General features: G+C 45.2%; 1 protein-coding gene and 1 long non-coding RNA gene across 2 annotated transcripts; one reads left to right on the top strand and one right to left on the bottom strand.

Moving 5' to 3' along the window:
- Nucleotides 1–2152: 2152 nt before the first annotated feature.
- On the bottom strand, nucleotides 2153–5808 carry LOC141277968 (uncharacterized). Its single transcript, XR_012329958.1, has 3 exons — nucleotides 5703–5808; nucleotides 5261–5370; nucleotides 2153–4873 (listed from the first exon to the last, which is right to left on the bottom strand). It is a non-coding gene; the product is annotated as an uncharacterized lncRNA (long non-coding RNA).
- A 7-nt stretch (nucleotides 5809–5815) lies between these two features.
- Nucleotides 5816–8964, top strand: TMEM30B (transmembrane protein 30B). The gene has a single exon (XM_019923134.3). It carries the CDS (start codon nucleotides 5816–5818, stop codon nucleotides 6875–6877), a length of 1062 nt encoding a protein of 353 aa, XP_019778693.1. The 3' UTR covers nucleotides 6878–8964.
- The last annotated feature ends 956 nt before the right edge of the window (nucleotides 8965–9920 follow it).

Below are 9920 nucleotides of genomic sequence, written 5' to 3' on the forward strand. Positions count from 1 at the left end.
ATAACTTTTTGAAAATTTTTAAATGTTTAACCATTCACTCCCGATACAGAGTGAAGGATTCCTACATTTCAAATAGATATTGTCACTGTGGGAAAGGGAAAGCCAGTGTGTATATCACATTCCTCAGTGGGGTCATCCCCAAACCAATGAGTTTCACTCCCACAGGGACAGGGAAAGGGCAGGGGAGGGTGGCCTTTAGTCTCAACAGACAAGCTGGTTCCCTAGACACTGCTCTGTAGGTGTCCCCTCCCTCTTGCCATCCTCACCCTGGTATATGGCCCTCTCACCTCTCACACTGCATTAGCCCAGTTCAGTTTTGATTTAACTCTTTCTTATTTCCAGTGACAAAGCTTTTCCTTCCCCTCTATCTCAATTCTGTCACCTAACTTGTCCTCCTGATATTTTGGGTCTCTCTAGTACCAACTCACCAAGCACAACTCCTACAACCAAACTCTATGCACATAGTTCAAGTCCAATCCAATCCCTGCTGATTTTTCCAGTCTTTTAACCTGGGCATCCCATAGCCAATGCCTGTGCCACCTAAGACCTATTGTCACCTATCTCAGTCACATTGTTCATTTTATACTGCCCCCTGCAGCTCTCAACTCACCCAATTCTGCTCACAAGTGGCCTCCACTGTTTTTCAGTAAGTCGATGACCCAAAACTCCAACACACTGCAGCAAGGAGTGCAAAGAACTCCTGTCTGTCTTTTCTGCCCCCAGTGCTTACAGTACTCGTTCACCGAAGTTACTCTGCATCTTCCACTAGGGGGTACCACCCCATAATTTTTGAAACAGGAAGTCTGCTGAACACAGTTCTTAATGAAAAATGAAGTCCAGGCACAGTGGATATTTTTCAAACTTTTCTGAACACATGCTGTAATTTATGAAGCAATTTAATTTGATTCCTTTTAAATAAAAGCTGCCCCATGGGCAGAGTAATAGGCAACAATCCTGAGCAGTATAAACTTATATAAGCGAACACCAATTAAAAACCCTTGGCTCTATTACGGTAAGATAAATAGTCATGAACTAAATGAAATAAATGCAAAAACTGAGTACAGCCAGACAAGTGAAGTTATTTTTACTTTAGCAAGAGAAATAGACATGCTGAACAAAAGTTGGCTTCAAAACGAAAGCTTTTGTTAAACAAAAATAAGGCAACTCAGATGTTCTGGGACTTTGCATAAATGGAACAGAATTCTCTTATCTTTGGGCTATAAAAGACCTGCTACACTAGAAGTCGGTTCAAGTCTTTTGGGTTCTTTTAAGAAGAAGTATGTCTAGACATTACACTGCGGTGACTGAAAATGAAGGATGCTGGAATTTAGCACTAGACTCTCAGCTACCACTTACCTCTATAAGAACTTGGCTAGCCTCCATTTCCTTAGCCTAAATCTTAGTTCTGCATCAGTTTCATGGTTATAATATTACCTACCACCTAGGTTTGTGGTGTGAATTAGATGAGATACTGCACATAAAGTGCCTACAGAGTGACTGGCCCACAGTAGGTACTCAGTAAATGCTGACTATTTTTTTTTTTTTAATGCTGACTATTTATTCAATGAGTCAGTGCAAGGAAGACCTCTTGGGATGACTAGAAACAGATATCTTTGCATTGAAAGAGATATTTACTATCATTTTGGCAAACACACTCATACAGATAAGCAATCAGGAAACCAGAGAAGTTAAGCAATTTGACAAAGGTCACCCAGCTATTTCTTGATGAACTTTTGAGTAGAACTTGGACTTCCTTAACGTCAGGCAACTTTCTTTCCCCTATCTTATATTGCTTCTCCTAGTATCTGATAGTTTATTAGCGCAGACTAAATATATTCTGTGGTTTACAACTGGTTTTGTTGGCAACATTTTGGTGACTGTAGCCAAGTAAACAATGTTGTGGCAGTGTCAAAGACTCTAGAGATATGTATCTTTAACAGATTTGACTTTTAAGCCCCTTTCCTACTTTTAGAAATTTATCCTAAGGAAATAATATAAAATGAAAGGTTATAGGCGAAAAGATGTCTACTACTATATTCTTTGGAATACTGAAAAACTGGAAATAATCCACATGCCCAACAATAGGAGAGTGGTTAAATATGGCAAAACCATGAATTTTGGAACCATTTAAAAATTATGAAGACCACAAAGCAACAGAGAAAATATTTACTTTATTCTTCATCTCATTCCATAAGGAGGTAATTTAACACACAGAATGATAATGTATTTTTTATAATTAAAATCTATTAAAATTAAATGGATAAAACCCACAATATAAAATGGAAAAATAAAACGATTTGAGGAGTACTGGGATTGGGAATGACTTTTCCTTTCACTTTGAGTTCTCTTTATAATAAACAGACACAAAAAAGAATTGTTTAGAATGAACTAACTTCTTTTTTGGGACTGGGAAGAGTTCACAAGAGTCACGTGTCCTTTAATGCATCATAACACATAACCAAATGCAAGACACGAGGTCAGAGCCCTCGTTATACACTGAACTCTGGGGGACACAGCAATACATACCAGTCCCTGGCCTCTCAGAACTTGCAAGCTGGTAGAGAAGACATGACGTATACATGCATCCCGGCACTGCTTCACCTCCAAAATCTTTTTTTTTGTTTGTTTTGCAGTACGCGGGCCTCTCACTGTTGTGGCCTCTCCCATTGCGGAGCACAGGCTCCGGAAGCGCAGGCTCAGCGGCCATGGCTCATGGGCCCAGCCGCTCCGCGGCATATGGGATCCTCCCGGACTGGGGCACGAACCCGTGTCCCATGCATCGGCAGGCGGACTCTCAACCACTGCGCCACCAGGGAAGCCCCTCCAAAATCTTTAACATCCCATCTCATACCAGGGCTTTTCCCCTCCCAGCTTTCATGCCACCTGCTCGTTAATTAACATCATTAGGACTGCCAGTCTGCTGGTCCCTATGCTCTCTTTTGGTCCCCCAGCTTTGTTTCATTTTTCTTTGCTATTCTCTTAAATACTAAGGCCTATCACTTAAGCCACCCGCTCCACAATAACTGCAATATCTTAAGCCTTTATTTCCAATTCACCTGCACTGAAAGCCCCCATGTGCTGGACGTGTTCACTTGCCTTCTCCCAGCCTGGGTTGCATGACTCCTCTAGACGAAGCCACTCAACATCACTTCATATATCCCAGGCCAGTTCCCTCTTCCCCTCCTCATAGACTTCCTTAGGCTCATGCTTTCCCTTCCCCGCCCCCCAATGCCTTTTACTGCACAGAAAGAAATTCTTATGTGGGAACTTTCTCCCCTTGAGCCAAGACCAAAGCCCAGTTGCATTCTGCATCCATCCTTACTCCCTGTTTCAGAGGTGAGCTGACCCTGCACCTGCTCTCTGGACCCGGAGCCTCCTGCCTGCTCCTGCCTTTGGACCATCCATGAGCTTGTCGCCCCTCTCTTCAACCTTGCCGGAACTGTTATCTTTTCCCCTCAGAATAAATCCTTGCTGCCATCTATAAAGAAGCCTTTCCCTTGGGATACATACTCTTCTAAATGATTGCCACTTGCCTTTCTCCTGCCCCTCCCCCATACTTCTAAAAGGCGTTGTCCTGCCTGGGCTGCCTCCACATCCTCTTTCCCTCACCTGAGACAGCCTGACTCCTCCCACCCCACCACCCAAATTGTTCCCACAGAAGTTAAACCTTTTCATTTCTTGTCTCACTAGAACCCTCAGCTGTGTTTCACCCTGTAGACCATTCCTTGTCTTGAAATATTCTCTTCATTTGGCTTTTGGGACACTCTGGTGTGACCCTAGTTATCAGAATGAATAAATGAATGTCATCCAGGGAGGGGAGAGCTGGCAAGTCTCTCAGCTCAACAGGAGGGCTCACACTTCCGGGGAGTGGTGGCAGGGCAATTGTTAGACTTAAAATCCACTAGGTTAAGTTTGGGGAACCAAATTCCTTCCTAGGGACTAGTTCTGTGGACTCTATGTCAAGGCAACTGATGACTCAATGATATAGGAGTGGATGGAACCCACCAAAATGATACAGAGAACTGTTTCTTCTTTTATCTTCTTGAAAGAAAGGTGTAGTGGAGACTGGATCACACCATAGGAAGTTGTGGACAATGTTGGGATTTCCTCTCTTGGGATATGATTAAAAGTGCGGGAAGTGGAATTCGAGTCACCTGGGTCTCCCTCAGTATTCTCTAATAGCTAAAGCTTGCAATCTGCATTCATTCCATTCAACAAGATAGAATGAATTTTCTGTTATTAAAACAATATTACTTTTTAATTTTAGTATCATTCTTGTAAAGTATAATTTGGTACTTGAGTATATGCTGTGTATTGTCTATTTTGATTCATCTTATTCCTGAGTAATATGTCCCCTATCAGACTGCAAGTGCCTTGAGATCAAGGGTCCTTTTTAGTCTAATTGTCTTCTGTCTTCTACCTTGCTTAGCTTAGGGCTAACACTTGAAAGATGCTTAAAAAAAAAATCCCTGTTGTTTAATTTAGCAAGTATTTTAACTTTCCAGATTTCAATGGGTTTGAATAACTCCTGAATGCAATATATTATTCTAAGTGCAGAAGTGTAATATAGCAAATATTTAAGTTATTTGCATTTTAGGAGCGGGAAGAGAGGCAGAAACACCTCAATACCTAAGGAGGATTTAGCACAAAGTTGAAATGGCCCGACACCCTCTTTTGTATATTGTACCAACCTAGATACAAAAGCCAGAATCGCAAGCAATGTTCAGAGCTATTTTGGGTTTCCTTTGCAGTAAGTCCTATAAAACCTTGTAGTTCACCTCCTTAGGCCCAAAGTCCTAACATCCTTGATTGTGGATAGCAGCTAGGTCTTTTGGGACCTTGGGTCGGACTTTTTTCCAGTCAGGCAAATAATCTGAAAAGAAAAAGAAATCACATGTAGTCCAGTGCAATTTTCTCCTTGTGTGGTTTCTCCACCAGCTAGAGAGATATTTAAAGGCTCTGAACCTCCTGCCATCTTTAGTTCTCTTTTTTAAGTGTCATTTTTAGAGAACTTTCCACTTTTCTTAGTTATACAGCCAGATTGGGACACCTAGCCGGAAAATCATTTTCCCTTAAAGAAAAAAATTCTAGAATTTGAATGCAGGCACGGCATTCCAAACCGATTTACCATAGTGCAGTCTCTTGGGCATTACAACTTGTGGCTGCAACTTGACTGAAAGGGGGCCCCAAAGTTAACCTACAAAGACAAGAGGGTCCAGAGACACTTTTTTCCACTTTCAGATAAAAGAGGATTAATTACCTGAAATCTTCAAGGCTCCAGGACGCACGGTGCAATCCCTCAGTGGAACTTTGTGCTGGAGGCTGCAGCTCCTACGATTTCGGGCAAGACTGGCCCAGGCACTCTAGTCACTTGGAAGGCGGAAGGGAAGGAAGTACCTGAGCAAGGTATGAGCCACTCAGAGGCATCCTGGGGCCGCCACTCACCTCGGGGAGGAGGAGCTAGAGTCCGGACCCACCCGGATCCAGAGGAAAAGCGAGCTCTGGGCCCGCCAGGTGAGGGAAGGAACGCCCGCCCGCTCACCTCCGAAGAGGCGGGGCGCGGCTCTCGATTACCCGCAGGGGCGGTGCTGGCCGATCACCTGGGCCGAGGCGGAACTGAAGGGTCCGGTCACTGCCCGGAGAACCTGTAACTAAGACTCACCTGTGCGGGGGTCGGAGGCGGGGCTGGGGCCAGAACTCACCTGAGCCGGTGGAAACCTGCCCTGGGGGTAGCCCCGGGTTCGCCCAGTGAGGAGGGGGAGGCGCCCCCGGCCGGCCCCATCCGAGCTCCCCTCCGTGGGTCCGCGCGGCCGCCATGACCTGGAGCGCCACCGCCCGGGGCGCCCACCAGCCCGACAACACCGCGTTCACTCAGCAGCGCCTCCCCGCCTGGCAGCCGCTGCTGTCAGCCAGCATCACGCTGCCGCTCTTCTTCTGCGCCGGCCTGGCCTTCATCGGCCTGGGCCTGGGCCTCTACTACTCCTCCAACGGCATCAAGGAGCTCGAGTACGACTACACCGGCGACCCGGGCACCGGCAACTGCTCGGTGTGCGCCGCCGCCGGCCAGGGCCGCGCGCCGCCGCCCCGCTGCTCGTGCGCCTGGTACTTCTCGCTGCCCGAGTTCTTCCAGGGCCCCGTGTACCTCTACTACGAGCTGACCAACTTCTACCAGAACAACCGGCGCTACGGCGTGTCCCGCGACGACGCGCAGCTGAGCGGGCTGCAGAGCGCGCTGCACCACCCGGTCAACGACTGCTACCCCTACCAGTACAGCGCGGCTGGCCTGCCCATCGCGCCTTGCGGCGCCATCGCCAACAGCCTCTTCAACGACTCCTTCTCGCTGTGGCACCAGCGCCTGCCGGGCGGGCCCTACGTCGAGGTGCCGCTCGACCGCACCGGCATCGCCTGGTGGACCGACTACCACGTCAAGTTCCGCAACCCGCCGCTGGTGAACGGCAGCCTGGCGTTGGCCTTCCTGGGCACCGCGCCCCCGCCCAGCTGGCACCGGCCGGTCTACGAGCTCAGCCCAGACCCGAACAACACCGGCTTCATCAACCAGGACTTCGTGGTATGGATGCGCACGGCGGCGCTGCCCACGTTCCGCAAGCTGTACGCGCGCATCCGCCAGGGCAACTACTCGGCCGGGTTGCCGCGGGGCACCTACCGCGTCAACATCACCTACAACTACCCGGTGCGCGTCTTCGGCGGCCACAAGCTCATCAACTTCAGCAGCATCTCTTGGATGGGCGGCAAGAATCCGTTCCTGGGCATCGCCTACTTGGTGGTCGGCTCCCTCTGCATCCTCACGGGATTTGTCATGCTGGTCGTCTACATTCGCTACCAGGACCAGAACGACGACGACGAGGACGACGAGTAATTCCTGCTTTCAGAGTACTCTTTCTGCTTCTTGCCACAACGCTCTTGCAAGCTTCTTTTGGTTTCTCCCTCCCGACTGTCACCCAGTTCCAACTTCGCCTCACTTTGCCTCCAGTTGTGGATGAGGGGACCAGAGAGAGAGAGGAATTACACCCGATCGGGGGCTTCCAGACTCTTCTGGGGTGTTTGAACTGCTAGAGTGAGACATCCCTGCACATTTTCCCCATCTCCTTCACGAGTTGACACGTGAGGTTCTTTGAGAGAGGAAGGGACGGCTAGACTCCTCTCATTCAACCCCCATCTGGTGAAGAGATGTTAAATAACTCATTCCAGATCTAGCAGCTGCTCATTGCCTCCTGACGCTGACTCTAGAGTTTTAACCGCTACAGTACAGTGGTTTTCTTTTTTCTTTTTTGGGGGGTGGGAGTGTAGAGAGGGAAGCCCATAAATAACGAGCAGAGACATGGAGGGGTGGGGGAGAACATATTGATTAAAAATGTAGGTAGTTTAGAAGGCCCCATCCCCAGAAATTCTGATACAATAAGGCTGCGGTGAGACCCTGGAAGCTGCGGTTTTAACAAACCCATCTGGAGATTCCTCCTGTATTCCCTCAAGTTTGGGAATCAGTGCCCTGAACCAGGGAGCAAGTAGGATAACTGCCTGTTTCCCTATTTCCTCAGGTGTCTGAAGCTGGGCCTGACGCAATCACTGCGTCCAGTTTTCCAGGGGGTCATTTGTTCCCAGGGGCAGTGACAAGCAGGTTTGGTCTAGCACTCCTTCTTGAACACAGGAAGCTCTCTACAATGTGCAGAATAAGTGAAAACAACTAGCTGGCATACAGATTTGCAGAGCAGGGTTTGTATCAATTCATTTGATATTTGAGTGTAAGAAATTAAAAGGTTTTTTGAGGGGGCAGGGTGGCCAGGTACTGTGTAGAAACTGGAAAATGCCAGGTCAGTTTGTATAGTTCAGAGGGAATGTTTTAACCTTAGAATCAGATAGCTGGAAGGGATCTTAGAGGGAAAATGATTTCCCTAAAGTCATATCTGTGTCTCCTGACTCTGGACTCAGTCCTCTTTGTCATCTAAATGACTTTTTATGCTTAGAGAGAAAGGGCTACGTTCATACCTTTTCCCTTGGGTTTAAGAAAAAAAAATTTTAATCTATGTTCTCAGATGAACCATGTTTGTTTTTAGTAATATGTTTAAATGAATGCTAAGGAATATAGTCTTATGTAAACTAGAATCTTAAGAATTATTTGAACCTTTGAGATAATGTTAAACTCTGCTCTAAAATCATTCTAATATATGTAAAATTATTCTAAGAAAATAGAATTTAAAAAACCCCTTTTATGGCAAAAGAACTTTAAAAAAGTGAGATCATCTTAACCAGTTTATTTGCCAAAAGCAGTTATTTGGTGTTCTGTCAGAATTCTCAGTGCCTGTTCTCTATTACGGCTACTTTCCAGTTACTACAATTTTTGCTCATGCGTATAAGGCAGTGCAATACCTTGAGGTATTTTTCTTAAGTAGTCAAAGCAATATTGAATTGTATTAAATAATTTACATTAATTTTATTTTACTCTCCTAGTCCTTTGAAAACTAATAGCCGATAGACATGCATGTTCATTGACATCTGTCTCAGATCTTCTGGAACAGTCGTGATTTTAGAGATTCTGTCTCAGTATTTACATAAACCAAAAAATGTTTTATAATCCCAGTGTGCTGGCTTCCCAACTCCTGAACATAGCACAGCTTTACTGTCAGATTGTGTATTGTGATTTTAGGCTATGAATATATGATCAGATATATAGAGAGTAATTTTTATTTATTATGAGTGTTTGATCGAGCAGCTCACTAGCCTAGCCCTTCTTTATGATGGATAAGAGAATTTACTACATTTTTTTACTACTTAGTTGAGAACAACCATGTATATTGCCATCACTTTTACAATAATCATTGTATTGCTATAAAAGTTTAAATGGGACTACAAAATTTAAGGTATTCTGATTAAATCAATGAATATGGTTCCAAGCCCTATTTATTCTCCAGGTTTTTGAAAGAGAATAAAGGTTATGTTTGTGTTGCCTTTTTTATCGCACTTGCTTAATTCTTTTGAACTATGATCTTAAAGGCACAGACGTTAAAAAAGGTACCAACTAGCAACCACTTTGCTCATTTGCTATTAGCAGATTTATAATGCAGAAAGAAAATCATCTTTCATAATAAAGCTCACAGTGAACTCAATCTTTCAGTGTTAACTTCCCAGTGCAGAATCTGAGCTTATATCAACATCAACATGTAGTACAAATCAGATGATCTTCAACTATTGTTTGAATTTGGTAAAATTTGGTCAATTTTTAAAATATTTTATTTTATTTTATTTATTTATTTTTGCCTGCATTGGGTCTTTGTTGCTGTGCGTGGGCTCTCTCTAGTTGCAGTGAGCGGAGGCTACTCTTAGTTGCAGTGTGCAGGCTTCTAATTGCGGTGGCTTCTCTTGTGGAGCACAGGCTCTAGGAGCACAGGCTTCAGTAGTTGTGGCTGGCGGGCTCTAGAGCACAGGCTCAGTAGTTGTGGCACACGGGCTTAGTTGCTCCGCGGCATGTGGGATCTTCCCGGACCAGGGCTCGAACCCGTGTCCCCTGCATTGGCAGGCAGATTCTTAACCACTGCACCACCAGGGAAGCCCTGTGGTCAATTTTTAATAATATTTAGTACTAAAAGTTACTAAAGAATGTGATTGCAGTAATCTTACTTCTCCATTTCTGCATTTTACTCAAATTCTAAATTGCAATTATTTGTTGGGTATTTTGGACTACAACGCCTCAGAAATTTTAAAAACAAAACATTCTCCTGCACTGTAGCATTTTGTTTGGTATCTCAGCATTTTAGCTGGACTTGAATTCTCATGTTGTCCAGTAAAGGCTTCCTAGCTAGAGCTGTGTCATCTGGAATGAGACAGAAAAGAGTGAACCTCAACAATTGGACTGGAAATGTGCTTTGATCTACCTTGTAAACCACAAACAAAAGAGAAACTAATTA

This window comes from Tursiops truncatus, chromosome 2 (assembly GCF_011762595.2).
Source record: "Tursiops truncatus isolate mTurTru1 chromosome 2, mTurTru1.mat.Y, whole genome shotgun sequence".
NCBI classification, from domain to species: Eukaryota; Metazoa; Chordata; class Mammalia; order Artiodactyla; family Delphinidae; genus Tursiops; species Tursiops truncatus.

What these genes read in the sequence shown, in the direction of transcription:
- TMEM30B (XM_019923134.3), top strand. Translation starts at nt 5,816, where the DNA reads ATGACCTGGAGCGCCACCGCCCGGGGCGCCCACCAGCCCGACAACACC.